Raw genomic sequence first — 19168 nt, forward strand, 5'->3', positions numbered from 1 at the left:
TCTCTCGCCAGCAGATGGGGGCATGACGTACTTGGACACCTGCACCATCTGATTGCCCCTTTTCCCCCCATTTCAGGGCCATTTATTTTCTCAACACAGGCACTGGGGAGGGAAGGGAGGAAAATTAAAGCACTGCAAAAAAACCCCATTATTGCATGACAACACAAGGGAAAAATTGGTTAAATTTTGCCCCCCTATTTCCCCAAATCTGACTCTGGCCCCTTACACATGACAGAGGTGAACAAGGCAAAGCTGGGAGCAGCTTCCAGGTGAGGAATGTGACAGCAATGCCTGGAAATAAGACAACCCTGTGGATATAAAATTTATTTAAAGACTACTTGTGGGTGATGACATTTGCTTTTCCAGCTGAGGTAGCTTTTACAGGGAACTGAGCACACGAACAGCGGTGGTTCAAGGGCAGGCAGCTTCACCCCGTGCCACCCCCCAGCACTCCTTTCTCCTTGCCAGGAAGGCAGCATGGCCACAGCAGCCACACAAAACCCCTGTGCTGACACTGGCCAGAGCTTCCTCTCTTGGTGTTGAAGGGACAAGAACCCCTCAGGAGGCAATGGGTGAGCCACCACAGGCTGTGGTCATGAAGACTTTTGGAGGACCGGATGAGACCTGTGAGGTGAGATCACCTTCCTATGACCCATTACGCCTTCCTTCTCTCTCTCCCCATGAAAAAAAGGTGCAAAGGGAAAATATTTTAATTTCTTCTTGGGAAAGCAAAGCTGTAGTGCCTGCTCCTAGCTGTGGGAAAAACACAAAGTGAGTTGATCCCTGCTTTTCAGGGAAGGCAGTGAGGGGGCTTTTTAAGGGGGATGATTTGCTTTCCTCTCCTGAATAATGTAAGATTTTGAAGATAGGATTATACGAACAAGCTGATTTGATTGCTTCACTTGTGGGTAGGGTTTTTTTTGGGTTTGTTTGTTTGTTTGGGTTTTTTTTTAGTAGGGTTTTTTTTGTTGTTTTGTTTTTTGGGGGGTTGTTTGTTTGGGGTTTTTTTCTAGTTTGTTTTTTTTTTTTTTTGGTGTGTGTGTATTTTGGAGAAAATCCAGTCTTACCTGCAATCCCTAAGGAAGGTGTTGGCAGAATTTCTGGACTGGAGAGCGAGTGAAGAGAAGAGACACCAGGGCTACTTGGTACAGGAGGTCCCCTCTGTTCTTCCTCCCCAAGCCCCTCTTGAAGAAATATGTGGGATCATATCCAAGAGGCATCCTGGCGCCCTGCAAAGCCAGAATTTGGAGTAGTTGGTGCAGATTCTGGGCAGGTTTGGCAAGCACCACCTCCATGTGCAGCTGCTTATTATCCACACTTTAAATCAATGTCATGGCGCTGTTCATTTTCATCCCTGACTGAGTTATAAATGGACATTTGTTGACATGGAATTAACACTCCCCCCTGCTTCTCAGGGCCTGGATTGGTTTTGGACAGAATATAGAGAGGAATGGCAACAGTGAAGGGAAAAGGAGAACCGTGGGGGAAGTATGTAATTACCCTGCAGTCACTAATTAGCTGCATACCCAGCCCTGCCCCAGTCTTACAACCACCCTGGCTACAGCAGAAGCATTTTTGTCCTTTAACTCAAAAGGGGAAAATTCAGGTCTGGGGGTTGCATGTGGATTTCTTGTCTCCTCCAGGAGATGAGTGAAGCCAAGCGGCGCCGCATTGAGGCTGAGTTTGAGCGGCTGTTCCGGCTGCTGGCGGAGCAGGAGCGCACCATGCTGGGGTGGCTGGCTGGGCTGGACGACACCTTCACAGCTACCCATGCCAAAAAATCATTGCGGGTGGCTGAGGGGGTTGCACAGCTCTACAGACTCATCGTGCAGCTGGAGTCCAGGTGCTTGCCTTGGATGAGCGCCTTCCTTACCCCAAAGCTGTCCCAAAGTGCAGCCTATGGGGTCTTGAACTCCTTTTTTTCTCCCATTTTCCTTTTAGGATGTTGGGAGAAGCATGTATGTGGCAACTGGTTGCTTCATGTTCCTATCACTCCAGCTGTGGAGAGGGGCTTGGCTGCTACATCCATCACATAACACCTGTCCCTGTAATGTCTTTTCCCAGCTTGAGTGAAATGAGGCTCCACCTCCCTTCGGGGCTTCCCAAGGAGCTGGAGAAGAGCCTGAGCTCCTGCTGCCACCAAAGTGATGCTCTGTGGGAGGCCCTGGAGAACTTCAGAGGTATTGGGGTAGAAACTGGATATTTTAGGAGAATTCTGAGGTATTTTAGGAGAATTTGGAGGCTTTGGGGAGGAATGTAGAGGTATTAGGGATAATTCAGATATTCAGATATATTCAGATAATTCAGATATTCAGCAATATTGGGGGGAGGAATTCAGAGTTATTTTGGGAGGAATTCACTTGCATTTTGGGATAATTTAGTTATCTGGGGAGAAGTCAGAGGCATTTCAGGAAGAAGAGGAGCTTGTCCAAGGGAAGGGCAGCAGCAGGCTCTGCCCCTGCTCACTCCCCACATTCTTCCCTCCTCCCAGACAATGATCTGCCCATGGGTCTCCCCACAGCAAAGATGACGCTGGAGACTGGCACGACTCCTCTCCCACAGCTTTTGGCAGAGAGAAAAAGTGTGCCGTGGGATGAGGAGCAGGATGAGGCCAGAAAGCCCTGCTGAGGCCAGGAGCTGGCTAGTAGCTGTCAGGGGGTCATTGCCAGGAGATGCAGGACGTGGACACAGTAGATGGACTCCCCAGGAACGCCACCTGTGCCTCCTCATCCTAGGTGCCCATACTTTTGGGAGCCATATGGTTTTATGAAAGGCTCCCCTCCCAGCTGCTTTAATCAGTAACCAATCTTGTGTTGTTGCTCACCATGTAGGTCATGAATTAAAGAAAAAAACAAAACAAAAAACCGCCCCCGGTTTTCCTTTTGTGCTCGCACGTGCGCGTGTGTGTGTGTGTATGCATAGGCTAAATTTTAAGGTATTTCTTGGTTCCGCTGGGCCAGGGAGAAGGGAGCAGGAGAGTGAGGGGCAGCGGGATACACGGGATTCTGGTTCTTAGGTGCGGAGTGGCGGACCTGTCCCGGGGCCTAAACTCTACGGCCTTGACTGAGAAGACCACTTCCCGCTCCTGCCCGCCGCTGGAAGCGGCTGCCGGCTCTGGCTGTCGTCACTCGGCTGCCCTCACGCGGTAAGCGGCGGCTCCCCTCGGCACCGGCCCGTCCCGTCCCGCGGTGCAGCTCTCACTAGCCATGCCCGGCTGCGGCTCTTTAATTCTGTTTATTTCATTCTGCTCTATACAGTCCATTCACATGTCGCCCCCGGCCTCGGTGCGGCCCCTCTGCCGCCGCCCCGCCCGTACCGCCGTGCAGCTCCCAGAGCCTGGGCAGCGACCAGAGCGGCTCGCACCGCACCACCCGCTCGGTGCGCCTCTTGTAGCGCCGTCTCGCCCTCAGGGCAGATTTTCTGGTGACTCTGGCACCGGCACGGCTCGGTTCGGCTCCGGTATCGCCGCCTCGGCCGTCCCACGGCGCAGCTCTTTGAGACGCGGGGCAGCGGCCACCCCGACGGGCAGCTAACGCCGACGTGTGTTTTGTGTACCGCAAGCGCAGCTTTTCAAGCTCTGTCTAGCAGGAGACAAGAAACCAATGAATTATTCCCGAGACATCGAGAGCTGGACCGTCTTCCATCTGATAGCTTTATCCTGAGTCCAGAGAAGCTTTGGGACTCACTTGATTAACAAAAGGACAAAGAACATCCTGGCCTGCGGCGAGAAAGAGAGTATAAGAACCGGACTCGGACACGGCTGTGGTGTGCCACTACCACTCTGATGCATGCAGGGGCTCAGAGCTGTGAACGTGTGTCACCCAGAGCCTAAGTCCTGGGCTAGGCTCTGTCCGATTCGTAGCTGACCCAGATTTTGTCATTCAAACGCGAAATAAATTTTATACTTTGTTATTTTTATCATAATTTGGCTCTCACAAATTATTGATTCGATTTAATTGGCAATTACGTTTATAATATACCTTATTCATAACTATAATTCCTGGTTAGTATTTTAAACGGTATGTGTTTCTTATTATTTTTATAGCTCTATAATAAAATCTGCAATTATATTTAAACATATATATATCTTATAATAAAATGAGATATAGCATATTGAAACTCCGTTAATGTTATTATATTTAAAATACACCCAACGGTGGGTTTTTATTTCACTTTAACCCTCCTACTCCAAGCTGGTATCCACATGAGCTCCAGGGGACTCGGCTCACTTGCCCCATTTCTGCTTTAATCCTTGTCTTCTGGAGCCCCCTTCTGGCCTCACTCTGCTTCCCCCGGTGCAGCCGGAGGAGTAAGAGTTCGCCTTGTAAATAACTCGTCCCTCCTAGGCCCCAGCTGCCGCTGCTTTCGTTCCCTTTTGTCCGTAAATCACCGCTGGCGCTAGCCCGAGGGGCTGTTCCATGACTGCGGCGGTGGGAATGTCGGACCCGCCCGGGGTTGCCTTTGCTTGGGAGGTTCCGGACCCTGGCACCAGCGTCCCGGCCCGCCGCCGCCTCCAGGAGCACCCGGGCCAGGCCTCTTCCCGTGCGCACCTCCCCGGAGTGCGTCCTGTAAACAGCCATGGCCACGGGAAACGCCATCAGATACCTCCAGCAGGAAACCACTTGAGCTATCTGCTTGGATTTCTTCCAGGATCCTGTCATGATCCTCAGCTGTGGCCACAATTTCTGCCGGCGCTGCCTGTTGCAGTGTGTGGCAGGCCGCGCTCCATGCCCATAGTGCCAGGTGTCATTTCCACATGGTGGTGATGCCTCAGGTTTCAGTTTTTATATTTTTGATGGTCTGTACTAATTTAGTGTGTAGTTCTGAGCTTCATATTAAGGGATAGTAACCTCTCTTTACAGAATAGGTGGACAAAACAGTGCCTTCTGTAGCTGGGGACCAAGGACAACCGATCCAAATCTCAGACCCCAAAGCATAAATGATGGTAGAAATGAGAGGAAAACAAGAAGAATGGTACTTCCAAACCTAAAGCCATAATTGGACAATCAACTCCAATATGCTCCAATTGGATATCCAATATCCAATCAACTCCAGAACTTATAAAAGTGAGCGATCTGGTGATCAGTCGTCCATTTTGTGACAATTTTGTATTCATCTTGGGTGTAGCCCTGGCTGGGCTCTTGTGCTGCCCAAGGTGTATCCATTGAGGCCTTTTAATAAATACCTACTTTATTCTTTAACCCTGTCTAGCCTCTGCTCTAGGTCAGCCTTCACAAAGCATCAGTGGCTTCCGCCCCAGCTGGCAGCTGGCCAATGTGGTGGCAGCCGTGCAGGAGCCGGCTCGGCTGCTGGCGCAGGATCTGTGCCACAGGCACCAACGACCCGTCACTCTTTTCTGTCAGCATGATGGAGTCCTTGTCTGCACTGCCTGCATGAGCATCACGCCCACCCCACCGTGCTGCTCGAAGGGGCCGCTCGCTGCTACAGGGTGAGCAGATCCCTGTCTCAGACACTCCTCCCCTGCCTGAACGATGCTAATTCCCCTTAAAACTCAGCCCCCAGAATATATATTTTGAGCAGAGGCAAGTCTTTTCCCTGTCTTTCTAGGGGAAAAAAAAGCAATGCGAGCATCTAGAAGCCAAAACTGAGCTGAAATGCTGCAATTTGGTGAGGGTTAATTATGAAACAGTATAGCCGGTGGTAGTTTTGGGACCAAACCTAAATATTGGAGATTTCAAACTGCTGCTCTCAGCAGGCACCTGTGCTGTGGAGAGTTCCTATTCCACTTCTGGGCATGGAGGGGGAGATGGGGGTCCCCAAAGGGGGTTTGGACCTGGCTGTGGGTGCAAGGAGTGGGGCAATGGGGATGGAAACTGAAGAATGGTCAGAACTTTTTAAGGTCTGGTGTTTAATTAGCACCCAAATTAGGACACTAATTATATGTGGAGAGAGTTGATGCCCTGATGAAGGAGGTTGTGTCTCCCACCTCAGATGGTTTTGCCTTCTCTGTGCAGCAGGGTGGATATGGGGAACGCCCAGGGCCAGATCCAGAGGCAAATGGGTCATCTTCTTGGGGTCATCTTCTATTTCCAGACATCTTGGAGTGTTCTCTGGAGAAAGACTCAGAGGGAGAGGTGAGTCTGGCTTCAGGGACTTACTGAACCCCCATTTGGGTTCAGTGCCTGGAGCTGATGCTTTGGTGCATTTTTTGGAGGTGATCTTCCAATGCATAGAGGCTCATGAACATCCCTCTCCCTGCCAGCAGCCATGACCCTGGATCCAGCCACAGCTCACCCCCAAATCCTGGTATCATTGGATGGCCAGACTGCAGGCCACTGGGAATCATCCCCAGCTCCTCTGCCCTTAGGAATGGAGTGGTTTGAGTCCCTCTGCTGTGTTTTGGGTCAGCAGGACTTTGTGGAGGACTGTCATGCTGGGCCATGAAGGTTTGTCCCGGTCCCGACTGGGCACTGGGGGTGGCTTGGGAATTCGTGTCTCATAAGGGCTGCTTTGGTCTCAGCCCCAAATGTGGGGTGTGGGCCGAGGGGCAGTGCTGGGGCAGCTGCAGGCTCTCACCTGGCCCAGCCCTACGTCTCTGCCCCACAGCCACACTGTCCAATCCATCGAGGTGGCTGTGGATTACACTGGCGGGTGGGTGGCTTTCTGTGATGCTTATAGTCAGACTGAAGTTTTTGCCTTTCCCCCACCCACTTACGCAGGTGAGTGACTCTGGCCAGTGCTCTGGCTGGGCTAGGAGCCAGCTTTGCTCACCCTCTGTCCTTGAGTTCCCCAAAAATCCACTATGAACCTCCCAAGTGCAAACACTTCCACCACCCCAGCAAACACTCCACTCAACAACAAACAGCCCCACTCTCACTCCAGCCCCATTTAATTTTCCTTATAATATCTAATTTAGCAATCATATTTCACTCTTTTGCTTCTCAGTGGGAAAACAGAAGTATTTTTTGTTCCTTAGCTGTTTGTCAGTGGAAGCATAGACCAGAAAAACAGGGAGAATGTCCCTAAAAGATTTTTAAAAAGTCACCTTGAGGAAGAAAATGGGCTTTGCTGGTGTTGCAAGATGTCTCATAATAAGGTTTTGCAAGTGGAAACTTTTCTTCTTAGGATTTGTAGAGAATTTAGGGGAAGTGGGTTAAAACCATGTTTCATATCTCTGAGGATCACTCAGGATTGGGCCTTTCCAGGGCTTTGTATTCACTGCCAGGATGTAAGCAGGGAGAGAGACCACAGACAGAATTTCATCCTCCATTTCACTGCCTACAAGTGAATAGAAGAGGAGCAAAACTAAATGAACTGGTATCTTGAAGCAGCAGAAGGTTGTTGTTAGGGTTCAGCCATGTAATAAAGTCCCGTTATCAGCAAGCCCAGACTGGACTGGGCAGGTCTTGGCCTCTTGCAGTCCCAGTCACTCCTTCGCTGCCAGAATTGCCTCCCTATCCACATTCACTCTTCACCTTGGTCTGAGGAAGAGGAGAAACTACCAGGAAAGGCAGCAGCTTTTATCTTTGGGACCTGAATTTTAGACAGGGGCCCTGACAAAACACAGTCACAGCTGAACCCACATTACAGCCCTGCTCAGTTGTATAATTAGTTTTTTCCCTGTTTGACTCATGGTGAGGTTGGTCTTTCCTTGAAAGACAAGGTCCAGTGATGTGTAAAGGAAAGCACTTCTTTGCAGCATCCTGCTCCAACAGATGAGCTTCCAACACTCCATCCACTTTTCATCTGAAAAGCTTTATGGATATTTAATTTGAAAGTCCATACAAAAAATAAACAACAAAACCCTTTTGTGTAACTCAGTAGCCCCACAGCTGGCTCTCCAGCAGTGGGGTGGCGGGGAAATCAGCCTCTTTTTGCTCAAGGGCAGCTCAATTGCATCCTGTCACCAGATGGGAGGGCAAATGGTTGGGTGTGGAGGGTGCACCGCCCCCACTCCTTGAGCAGAGCCAGCAGATGCACCTTGCAGCCCTCCCACATGGACCCTTGAACTCCAAAACCCTCCTGAGTGACAGGCACACCTCATACCAGCCCATGAAAGCCCATGGAAGTAGCTGAAGGGTTTTTTTCCCCACAAGAGTCAAAGTTTTTTTCCACAAAGCTAGACCCCAGGGTGCATTTTGAGGGGATTTGGGGCTTGAGGATGAACATTTCCAGGGGGAGTTTTAGCCATTGCCTCCTGCTTCTCCCCATGCTGCTCCTCTTCCACTAACACCTCAGCATCAGACTGGGTGGGATCCTCACTCAGGTTTGCCCCTCCATGCCTGCTGCACTTCCCTTGGATGGCTGTGCATACAAGGGAAGTGCAGCAGGCATGGAGGGGCAAACCTGAGTAAGAATTGCAGGTCCTCCGTGATGGTGGGGGTGTTAATCTTCTCCTGCTCCTCACTGAGGTCCATTGTAAGTGGAAAGAGGTGGATTTTGAGGTAGTGTTTACAACTGTTTAACTTTTTATCAACCGTTAATAATTTGTTGGTGTTGATGGGTGCTTATAAAAATGGAGATCAAAAGGCACTTTTTAAAATCAGCAGCTTGGTACATCCAGAAGGCAGAAAATACAGCTCCAGTGCAACCAGGGGGGTGTGGTTTTAATCCTCTGGTTTTGGGTATGTTTGCTCCATTTTGGGCCTTCTCCCCAAGAGAGCAGCTAGCACAGTGGGAGATGGGGATTTTCCACCTCGAAACAATGCCCACAGGGAAGAAATCCCCAAATTAGAGAGGAACTTGTTAAAGAAATGGTGGCCTCTGCACTGCTGCCTTGAGGAGAAAGTGCTTCCCAACCCCTTTGTTTTTGTTGGTGGTTGATAAACCCTGAACCCCTTTGTTTTTGAGAAGACTGTCCCCTTTTAAGTGAAAGTAAGACTTGTTGTTTTTGGTACTAGTAGTGGACTAGTAGGGTAAGAAACAGCTCCAAAGATATCCTCAAACCCTTCCAGAATTAACCTATGTGCTGCTTGTGGGGGAGAGGAGGCTTAAGTTTTTCATGTGTCACCAGTTTGCCCAGTTCCCCCCTCCAGGGGCCTTTCCCCCTCTTCTTACCCAGTTTGTTGGGATAAAATTTCATAATTTAGTTTTTTCCATTTTATAATTTCTCCTGCTCTGAGAAGAGGCTTTTTCTTCCCATAACAAAGCAAAGCAGGATGTTTCTCCCTCCAAGTCCCTTCATTGCTCAAAGTCCCCTCCAAAAAGCCACATCTGAGGGTTTATTTAGGCTTAAAGGGGCCTTTTTATACATAGGATGAAACATTATAGTGCAATATAGGGCCTCAGCAGCATGAATAGAATAGAGCTGATAGCTGGGTTGAGCAAAAAAGATCTGAATTTTGGGTAATTTTTAGGTTTTGCTTTCTATTCTGTAAAATAATCACTCTGTATGTACCTGTGCTTTAGACCTGAATTTCCCACTCAGAGAAACTTCCCCCTGGAGCTACGGTGAGCCAGCTGTGCTTTACTGCTCACTTAAATCCTCCACACAAAAACTCACCAAACTCCAAAAAAAAAAAAAAAAAAAAAAAAAAAAAAAAAAAAAAAAAAAAAAAAAAAAAAAAGCTTTGTTTTAAATAAACTGGTTGAGGTCAGTGATTTCTTGTGTCCCTCATAACCTGGGACTGGTATCTTAAACAAGGTGGTTTTCAGCCACACTGCAGTGCTGCCCCAGGTGGGACCCTCCAGGGAATGGGGACAGCCAGAGGTGAGGATATTCAGGATATTCAGGGAGAAATTAATGTGTGAGAACAAAGACATCTAGGATGGGGGGTTGAGGACTTAATGGGAAAGGGACTTCCGGGACTGGCTGGGGACCCAGAGAGGTCAGGGAGCTCTGGGGCACGCAGATGACATGCAGTGTTGCAGGTCGGGGTGGGTGATGTACCCATGTTGAGGTGGGCCAGTACGCAGCTCCATGACCCTCTGCTCCCCCTGCACACTTTTGCTGGGTCAGGGCCAGAGTTCACCACTCTCATGTCTGTCATCAACAGCCAGACCAGGGGAAGAATGAACTTCTTTATACTGGCACTTTTGTTTGACCAGCAGTGATTGATGTGACATAAAATAATGGTGCCAAGAACTGATAGTTCAAAGCAGGTCCAAGCCCACTGTAAAGACCAGATTAATGCTGTAAATGCACTGTAAATGCAGTGTCCAAGCCTTCCAGTCAGGTTTCCAGGCCACGAGGAGGTGCTCCAGCACTCCTCACTCAGAGTGTAAATCACAGATGATGATGATGATATTAAACCCTGCCCTGAGCCTGAAGCGGGAGAGGGAGCAGTGCTGCTCGGGCTCATCTCAAGTTCCCGCAAGATGTGTGGCGCTGCTGCAGCCTCGCCAAAGCTCAATTCAGGGGCACCAGCAGCATGGGGGGGGTGGTGGGGGGCAATCCAGGGACTACACCTTTTGCACCTCCACAGCCCATGGGTTGGGGCAACTCTAGCCCCTCCACCTGGCTCAGGGACACCCCCCACATACCCGCATGACCCAGTCTGGGGCCTCACCCCAAACTCTGCTGCTCCTGTCCCCACCAAAACTTTGCCCTTCCCTGTGGCACCTGTTCAGCTTTAGGGTGGCAGCCCTAAAGTGAGGGATTAGTTTTGAAATCAGTCCTGCTTAGAATATCTCCAACATAGCAAGTTAAAATATTTTTATTAAATTGAAAAGAAATCCCTTGGGGCAGCTGTCCCAGTCTTCTTCATGCAGGGCTCTGAGCATCCAGTTACAGCTAGCTGCCTGGCTACTCATTCCCTCCAGAGGGACTGGATTTGCAGCAAATGCTGCAGTGCCCGGGATCAGTGTTTGAGGTCTGAAGCGGGCTGGTGCTCTGCTAAGGTGGTGGGGCCTGGGGACAAAGGACAGACGTAAGTGCCTTGAAGCCCAGGGGCATCTTGCATGGCCAGAGATCCTCAGGGATGGGGTACTGGCCCCTGCCCTCCAACATATGGATTGTTTTCCCACACTGGCCAGGGCCATCTCCACACTGCACTCCGTCTTGAACACACCCAAGGACCAGTTGTCCCATCCACCAGTCATCCCTCTCCATCCTGCTTCCACCCCTCCTCAGCCTGCCTCAGACTCCAGACCCTCCCTGCACCTGCCCAGGTGTGCAGACAGCTCACCCATCACCAGCAAACAGCTGGTGCTCTCTCCCCCCAGCACTGGTGTAATGACAGGCCATACCCAGCTTATTCTGTGCCCTCTTTGCCACCTCAGGCCTGTGCTCCTGGCCCTGATCCACGTAATCCTCTGTTCCCAGCAGCTCAGTCATGCCAGGCTGGGAAGGAGAGAATGGCTGCTGCAATGTGGGGCTCAGTTCAGCATCCCCAAGCAATGCTCCCCACCTATCTCTCCTTGAGGAAACTGAAGTAGGGTGGATTCCAGATGCTCAGCATTACTCTCTCAGCCTTGTTCCTCCCTGATGTTCTTCCTTTCACCATCCCTACCTTTTTGGAGAGGGATAGGACATCCTTGATCGGTGCACTGGATGTGTCCTGACCCTTGCAGCTCTGTGACTTGAGGAACTTGCTATTGACCAGCTTCCTGAGGGATGGAGCATGGAGATACTCATTGTCCAGCACTGTGGTATCCTGAGCTTCATCCCACTGTGCCAGAGAGGGGGGCAGAGGGTGCTCCCTACTGACACATGTTCTTGCTGACTCCCCTCCAACTGCTGAAGGGAACCCATGCCTGTCTCACTGTGCTGAGTCCCCACCAAGCCTGAGATCAAGCTGAGACCAGATACAACTGATAATATGTGGCTTCAGTGCCACTGAGACCAGGGCTTGAGCAGTGCAGTAGGGGCTTTGAAAGCCCAGACACCTGGGGCAAGTACAGCTGACCCTCCCTGGCTCCCTCTGCTCCCCTACCCTGCCCAGGCCCCCTGGCCCCCTCTGGCCCCCATTCAGGGCAGAGATCTCCCTTGCCAAGGCAGGCAGGACTATCCTCAGCATACCAGAGGTCAGTGATGGGTCCCCATGTCCCCTACCTGTGACTGTGCTGTTGTGCTTGCTCCTCTGTGGTGATGGTAGAGGGGTGTGCAGTGTGGCTGCAGGGCAGCGGTGGAAAGAGCGGCAATGTGTCAATGTGCCTGGGGAGGGCAGGAGCCGCGGGTGGGTGACAAGGGACAAATAAGCCACCCCAGCTTGGGGCAGAGCACCAAAACCCATAGGCCTATAGCCCACAGCACCGCTTTGCCTGCTGCCCTCAGGGAGGTGTTCCTGGAGGGAACACTCCATATCTGAAAGACATGGCTTTAGAGGGGGCTCAGCAGAGTCAGGCCCTCCAGACCCCTCAGCAGAGTCTAGCCCCTGTGCCTGAGACAGCAGGGCATAACCAGCACCCATCCCCTGTCCCACCCACACAGCCCCCCAGTATACCAGTGCCGGGCGCTACTCACGGGCCAGGCACTTGCATGTTGAGTTGCCGGTCGCAGGACAGGCACTTGTAAGGAACCAGCAGCTGCCTGAGGGAGAAAGGGCTGGATGAACTCCTGACAGGGCTGCAGTGCACACAGCCAGAAGCTCACAGGCAGCAACAGGTGCCAGGCATATTGCTGCAGGAAGGCTCAGTGTTTGCAGGGGGAGCTGTGGCATGTTGAGCCTGGTTTTCTTCCCACCCAAGGGGACAAGGAGATAAGCTTGCCTTGGCAGCACTGGAATTGCTGAACTGTGGCTGTGGCCCATAGCTGCTCAGAGCAGGCAGGGATAAGAGGGGGAAGGGTGCAGGCACCCACATTGCCATCCAAACCAGCTCTTCCCCCGGTGTCATTGCCTTGTCAGTGCTCACAACTCCCCTGCATCTTGCCAAGGTGGGCAGACCATGACTGAGGCCTGCGGCACCATGTGTTGCACCCTTGCCCCTCTTTTCTCCATCCTTGAACCTCTGCACCCACACCCCAGTTCTGGTTTGGACAGCTCCATTTTGCAGATGCCCATTCTTGTGCCTCCTTTGATTTGGGGAACTTGATACTGATGGGTGAAGTAGGTGTAGCTGCTTTGTCTGCATCCCTGCAGTTTGTTGGCTACATTGTTCTGACGCCAGGGTACCATACAGGAAGGGATGAGGCCAGTGCTGTTGCCAAAGCCAGTACCATCCCACTGCACTCACTGCTTAATTCCAGCAGCATCGTCAATCTCTACCGTCAACTCCTCCTTGAGATCCTTAATGTTCTTTGCCCAGGTATCCTCTAGCTGCTTCTGGAAAGGCCCAAGCTCCAGGCGATCCAGCTGTGGACAGATGCACAACCTTAATCAGCTGCTCCAGGATGGAACATGGTAGTCCGCAGGGAAAAGCCAGCAGAGGGGGAAACCTCAGAGGGAGGCTGCCTCAGGCTGCAAAGCCCCCAAGGAGCCAGTTTTGTACCGTGAAGATAAGGAACCCCTCACCTTGGAGTCCAGGGCATCACTGAACCGCTGCTGGGCCTCCTGCCAGCGCTGCTCCTGACCTAACACTTGTCTCAGCAACTCCCGCATCCTCTCCTCCAGACGCTCCATGCTTTCATCAAAATGGGCGCAACTGACTTTGCTGCCCAGGGCAGCTTTGTCCACTTTCTAGCAGGGAGGAAAGGCAGGACAGCGGTGGGGACAGGGCAGAGGTACAAGAGGCAGGGCCAGCACGTGTTGGGGATAGAGGCAGAAACATTTCTGTAGGGCCGTCGTGCCCTTTTCAGGGCTGTGTGGCCTGCTTACCCCAGCACCCTAATGGGGTCAAAGGGACTTAAAGAGGTAGACAGAAGGACCTGGCAAGGGATCTGCAGCCAGTCTAGAAGTACTCTAACCCTCCCCTCTTCCCCATCCAGCCCAGTTTGCCACTGCGTGCCCAAAGGGTAAAGTGCATTTGTCACCTTGCCCAAGATCCCTTGAGCTGACGATGGACCTCTCAAGACCATACCAGCAGCAGCAGGTCCTCCTTGTCTGCTTTCTTCTCAAGACCCTCCAGGGACCGGAACAGAGCCTTCCAATACAAAAAGCATCTCATGACCAGGGTCAGAGATGTGCTCTGGCCAGCCAGTGCTCCCTGCTGTTTGGGAAAGGCCATTTGAACCAACAGAGGGCTTGCGAGCAGGTGGGCAGGGTATCAGACCTCTGTGTGATCAGACCCGGCCTTGGTGTGCCTGAGGGATACTTGGACCCTGTGGGGGTCACAGAATCACAAAACTGGGTCCAGCCACCAACCTCGATATCTTTCTGATGCTGGCGATGGTCATCCCGGAGGCTCCCTGTGACATAGCCGAGCTGCTCACAGTCCCCTTCCACCCGCACAACAGTGGCCTGGATGCTCTTTAGCAGCTCCTCATCCTGCTCCAGGGAGAAAGATGACAAGATAGTGTCATGCAAGGGGTGTCTGCCTGCCCTCAAGGACAGACCTGGGTTACTTGGCCATGAGCACTCAGTGCCAGCTGGACATTTGTATCAAGGCTTTAATTTCCTGCGATACTGCCAACCCATCCAAACCAAGCTGGGGGGTAGCAAGGGGCTGCTCTACATTACAGTGAGCACAGACAGAGGGTCCTGATACAACCCTGGGGTCCCAAGCCCCCTCTCCATGTTACCAGCTGCCCACCTGAGTCTTCTCTGGCAGTGACCTCTGCAACTGCTGTGGCACCAGGGAGTCCACCTGCTGCTGGAGCCTTTCACAGCGGTGTAGGAGCTTCCTCACAAGCTTATTGTCCGAGCGTGACTCGCCCTGCTGCTGCCTCCCAGTCCCCATCATTGCCTTCAACTCATTCAGCTGCAGAAAGGAGAGAAGGAATAGATTTTCAGATAGAATGGATGCAGCCAGCAGAACCTGGTGCCCAGATGGCCCTGACCAGGCAGGGAATGTGGCCAGGAACCCCACAAGGAGCAGCCTGCCATTCAAGACAGCAGTTGGAGTGCTGCCTCCAAACCTCACCTGCTCCTGAAGCTGGTCAATTGTAACCACCTGCTTCAGTGTGGCCTTGGTAATATTCTGCTCCTTTCTCAGATCCTTCTGCTCCTGCTTAATCTCCTGCAGTGCAGGCCTAGCCAACAAGATGAGGGTACAGGCAGGCTGAGCCTCCACAAGGCCACTTGGGAGGTGAGCTTTGCTCCCCAAACCTGATGCTCCTGGATTGCCACCCCCCATACCTCCCGGCTCCCCTGCAACCCTGTAGGATACAAAATCCTCTCCCCCATCCTCTTACTCCAGCTGTAGGGGGATTTCATTGGTGCCATCCACTTCGCACTCGGCTACAGTCACACCCAGCTTTCCAAGGGCATCCTGCAGCTGTCTGATCTGGGAAGGGTGGTAGTGGCAGAGTCAGAGCATAGACGCCATGGTCTCTTTGCCTGCCTCCTCTCTGCCAACTCCCCCTGGCATTCTTGCAGCCCCCTTAGGGACTGCTATGGGCTTACCTTCTCCTTCTCATCCTGCAGGTCTCTGGCCAGGTTCTGCAGGGAGGACATCTGGCCCTGGAGCTCAGATAGATCTCTAAGGATGCTCTCCATAGCTGGAAGACCTGCTTGGAAACCAAGTTGTGTCCCAGTGGTGCCACTCTGGGCACTGGGGGTCCCTGTCTGCATCCCAGGGGTGGTGCTCTGGGTACCAGGGCTCCGCTCCAGCTTGTCCGTGTCAAAAGTGTGGGGTTTGTCAGGGGCAGGCTGGTCATGGAGAACCAGTGGCTGGCCAGCAGCATCCTGGAGGTTCCCCTGGAGTGGAGTGAGAAGAGGGACGGCAGTCAGGACCCAGGAGCATCCACAACTGAGCTTGCACCCAAGCCAGAGAGACCCTGGGTGGGCTGTGGCTGTCAAGTACTGGTAGATCTTTACCTTCTTTCCTTCCCCGTTTTCCCTATTTTCAGGGCTGTTTAGTTCAAAGTGCCTCAGCAACCCTTTTGGCTGAGGCAGGCCAGGTTGATCTGCAGGCAGAGGTGGGGACCTCCTAGTGGGCAAGGCTGAGTTTCCACGCTTCCCTCACAGGACACCCTTCCCACTCTTCCGTCCTAGTGACTTTCACAGTGGGTGACACCCATGGACACAGGGCAGGGGTGGCAGGTCAAGGTCTTGAGAGGCAGGGAGGTGGAGAGGGCCCAATTCCCTCCCAAAGGCAGCAGCTCACCTGGCCAAGTGCTTCCTGGATCATCCGGAGGTGTTCACCCATGCGGGACTGTGTGGCCTTCAACTCATTAATCTCCTTACAGAGATCCTTGCAGAGATCTGTGGTCTAGGAGAGGGGGGTAGGGGGGATGAACCTCAGGGCAGGGTCCCTGGGGACCTGCAGGACCTTTGCCTGCACCATGGTCTGCGGGGCACAGCCAGATAGCTGGGCACTATAGGTTGCACCCTCCATTCATCTGGCATGGGTGGATGCAGCTGAACCTCCGGTGCACAAAGAGGTCACTGGCTGCTGTCTCACACCTGCAACGTGCTGATGGTGGCAGCTCACCTGGCCAAGTGCCTCCTTGATCCTCTGAATTTCCTTTCCCATGTTGAACTGCATGGCCTTAATCCCAGCCATCTCCCTGTGGGGCTCCTCGGAGAGAGCAGTGGCCTAGGAGAGACAGGTGGTGGGGGTGAGCCCCAGGCAAGCAGCTGCCCAGAGACTCCCACTCCTGTCCTGGGGAGCCTATGGCACACCCTGGGTTAGCAGGAAAAGACCCAGCATGAGAAGGACCCAAAGCACCCAGAGCAGTGTTTCAGCCCCAGATTTTCTCTCCAAATGTCCCTCCCTTTTCCACAATGAAAGTCAACATGCTGCTGGGAGCTTGGGCTTCAACCAAACCTTTGTATAAGGGCACCCCCAGAGGAGGGGGTGTCTTGAGGGGGAGCACCCGGGGGGGGGGTGGGAAAAGACTCTACCTTGGAGATGCCACTCTCTTTGGCTTCAGTCTTCTCCATCTGTCCCATGTCGGCAGCCCCCGAAGAGACAGAAGAGCCCCTCCTGGTCCCCTGAAGCTCATCCACCCCCGGCGGCTGGGAGGGCTGCCCTGTGTCCCATGCCCAAGCCTCGGCACCGGTCCAGCCTACCTCCTCCTGCGGGCCGTGGCGTGATCCCGCGGGATGGCTCTGCCCCGGGGCGGGCGCGGCTTCCTGGGCCCCCTCCTGGGGGCTCACGTCCTGCAGACCCAGCAGGCTCAGGTGTTCCAATATGACCTTCAGCAGTTTGCGGAGCGCCTCCAAGTTGACATTGACTTCGGGCGTCCCGATGGCGTCATCCAGCAGCTGTAACAGGCTGACTGAGACCATGGCTGCTGCCCTGCCCGAAAACACAGCACCTGTCCCTCCTCCGTGCTCGGAAGGAAGCTGCAGCTGGGAATGTGGGCAGCCGGCAGCCTGCTTCCTTCTCTTCCTCTGCCTTCCCGAGCCGCGGTCGCATGTGCCTGTGTTTGTGGTGTCGCTGGTTGCCAGGTAACGCCTGGCAGCCGGCTGTCCGGCTTCCTCACGGAAGAGGCCGGATCGGAAGGAACTTCTTACACATCATCGAGTCCCACGTTTGCAGCTGTGGTGGGCCGGGCACCCCTGGCTGAAGGGGTCCTCCCTGATGGCCCCTTGTTCTTCAGCCACCCCACCTTGGATTGAGGGAACATGTGGTTAGGAACCCCAAAATTCCCTTGCTGCCCTTGATCTCCATCTACGTTCCACCTTGGGCTGGGAGGGACAGCATTGGGGGTACCCCAACTCCCTCCGTCCTCTCAAGTGTCGCCCCCCTTTGGGCTGCTCCGGTACAGCACAGTTGAGGGCAGTGATGCAGCTGCCATGGGGCCGAGCAAGGGTCATGCTGGAGCTCAGTGCTTCAGTGGAAGGCCTGGACACACACACACATGGACACGTGGAGTTGGGGACCCCCTGGTCAGTCTCAAAATCCCAGAAAGACCCAGGCAGCTGGATGTGGGGGCAGCAAGAGAAGTGGTTTTGTCCACACCTGCTCCCTCTTTGGGCCCTCTTTGGGCTCTCAGAGACAGAGGACAGGTGGCACCCTAAAACACAAAACTCCCAGGTGTTTGGGGTGCCCACCACAACCAGGAGGGGACATGTATCTGGGCAGCTCCCCAAAGAGATCCAGATTTTGGTGTGCCCTCCCTGAGATGGCCTCCGGATAGGACCCAGATGCCCAGATGGCCCCCCAGGACCAGGATGGGATGCAGATGTCTGGGTGGGCCCCCGCAACCAGGAGGAGACCCATGTGTCTGGGGTTCCCTCCAAGGCCAGAAGTGGAACACTGGCATCCAGGCTGTCCCCTCACAACCAAAAGAGGACCCAGGCATCATTTGGGGGTTCTGAGGGGAGGCAGTTGGGGGACAATGGGTGGGGGTTTCCCCATCACCTTCTGCACAGTGTAGTGGGTGGCCTTGGAGTTGCTGTTATCCTGAGGGGACTCCCACTCCAGCATCATATCAAACTCCGAAACCTCCTTCACCTCCACTGCTCAGATGTGGAGGGGGACAGCCACTCGGTGAGGCAGCCTTTGCCCCATGACCCTAAAGCCCTAAAAATAGTCCCCAAAACCAGTCCGTGGCCCACAAACATCCACCATGGACCACAAATACTCACCAAAAACGCCTGCCCTAGCATATCCAGCCCCCAAACCACCCCCCAAAGCACACTGCTACTATTGCCCCCAGTGCCTGCCATCCCAGTATGGCCCAATGGTCCCGGTACCCTCAGCCCAGCTCCAGTACTCAGCCAGTACTCCTACACTAGGACTCCCAGTATAGCCCATCTCAGTGCTACTAGTGCCCACTGAGAACATGCAATGAGAATGCCCTACCAGGCTGCCAACAAGCATGTCCTACCTAGCATGGCCAGTCCAGCTCCCCCATCCTAGTGCTTCCAGTATGTTCAGTCCCAGAACTCCCACTGGTCCCTGTGCCACTGGTGAACATGCAGCTGTGCCTAAGATATGCTTTGACATAACCAGGATTTACAGCTCAAATTTTAAATAAGTCACCACTCCTCTGGTGAGAAACTTGTGAGTGATTCTAACACCCTGGCCCTGAGCCTGATACAGCAGGCTGTGGGAGGAGTAGGAGGGCTGTGGAGCTGGGAACATGGCCACCTCAATGAGGGGATGTCACCCGCCCATGATCCTCAAATGGCATGTGTCCTGAGAGTCTGAAGGTCCCTGACCTCACAGGATCCTATGCCAGTGTCCAGAGGTCCTTGTCCCCAGGAAGTCCCCATCTCCACTGGAGGAGATGCAGCTAGGAGCAGTACCCTGAGATGGGGCTAAGGGTCCCCATGGG

General features: G+C 53.2%; 3 protein-coding genes across 31 annotated transcripts; 2 read left to right on the plus strand and 1 right to left on the minus strand.

The window, feature by feature from the left end:
• The first annotated feature begins 112 nt into the window (after positions 1-112).
• Positions 113-5165, plus strand: LOC119695272 (tripartite motif-containing protein 15-like). Of its 23 annotated transcripts, none has more exons than XR_005255135.1 (9): positions 113-269; positions 367-631; positions 1082-1145; positions 1644-1843; positions 2065-2180; positions 2832-2935; positions 3017-3145; positions 3258-4774; positions 4863-5161. XR_005255135.1 is itself a non-coding variant. In XM_038123403.1 (6 exons), the coding sequence occupies exons 1-6, from the start codon at positions 229-231 to the stop codon at positions 2626-2628; spliced, it is 717 nt and encodes a 238-aa protein (XP_037979331.1). In that variant the 5' UTR covers positions 128-228; the 3' UTR covers positions 2629-2935. The 23 variants fall into 23 exon arrangements, 2 of the variants coding, with proteins under 2 accessions (XP_037979331.1, XP_037979333.1); XR_005255132.1 differs by having other exon boundaries at positions 1086-1145; XR_005255133.1 differs by lacking the exon at positions 1082-1145 and adding an exon at positions 1416-1488 and having other exon boundaries at positions 4863-5160.
• LOC119696067 (butyrophilin subfamily 2 member A2-like) lies at positions 4636-7224 on the plus strand (the record flags this gene model as incomplete). Its single annotated transcript, XM_038125583.1, has 5 exons — positions 4636-4706; positions 5207-5449; positions 6055-6095; positions 6224-6388; positions 6465-7224. Coding segments are annotated over 5 exons (744 nt in total), but the record flags the coding sequence as incomplete, so codon positions are not given.
• A 3233-nt stretch (positions 7225-10457) lies between these two features.
• LOC119695268 (glutamine-rich protein 2-like) lies at positions 10458-17430 on the minus strand. Of its 7 annotated transcripts, none has more exons than XM_038123389.1 (16): positions 16785-17430; positions 16372-16476; positions 16045-16149; positions 15533-15635; positions 15342-15445; positions 15131-15222; positions 14860-14968; positions 14530-14697; positions 14142-14264; positions 13858-13920; positions 13353-13517; positions 13075-13193; positions 12365-12430; positions 11954-12055; positions 11412-11508; positions 10458-11242 (listed from the first exon to the last, which is right to left on the minus strand). In XM_038123389.1, exons 1-16 carry the CDS (start codon positions 17169-17171, stop codon positions 11084-11086), a joined length of 2067 nt encoding a protein of 688 aa, XP_037979317.1. In that variant the 5' UTR covers positions 17172-17430; the 3' UTR covers positions 10458-11083. The 7 variants fall into 7 exon arrangements, with proteins under 7 accessions (XP_037979317.1, XP_037979316.1, XP_037979315.1 ...); XM_038123388.1 differs by having other exon boundaries at positions 15342-15448; XM_038123387.1 differs by having other exon boundaries at positions 10458-10810; positions 11149-11242; positions 15342-15635; positions 16785-17429.
• Between the last annotated feature and the right edge of the window lie 1738 nt (positions 17431-19168).

The sequence above is a fragment of the Motacilla alba genome, chromosome Z (genome assembly GCF_015832195.1).
Source record: "Motacilla alba alba isolate MOTALB_02 chromosome Z, Motacilla_alba_V1.0_pri, whole genome shotgun sequence".
Classification (NCBI taxonomy): domain Eukaryota; kingdom Metazoa; phylum Chordata; class Aves; order Passeriformes; family Motacillidae; genus Motacilla; species Motacilla alba.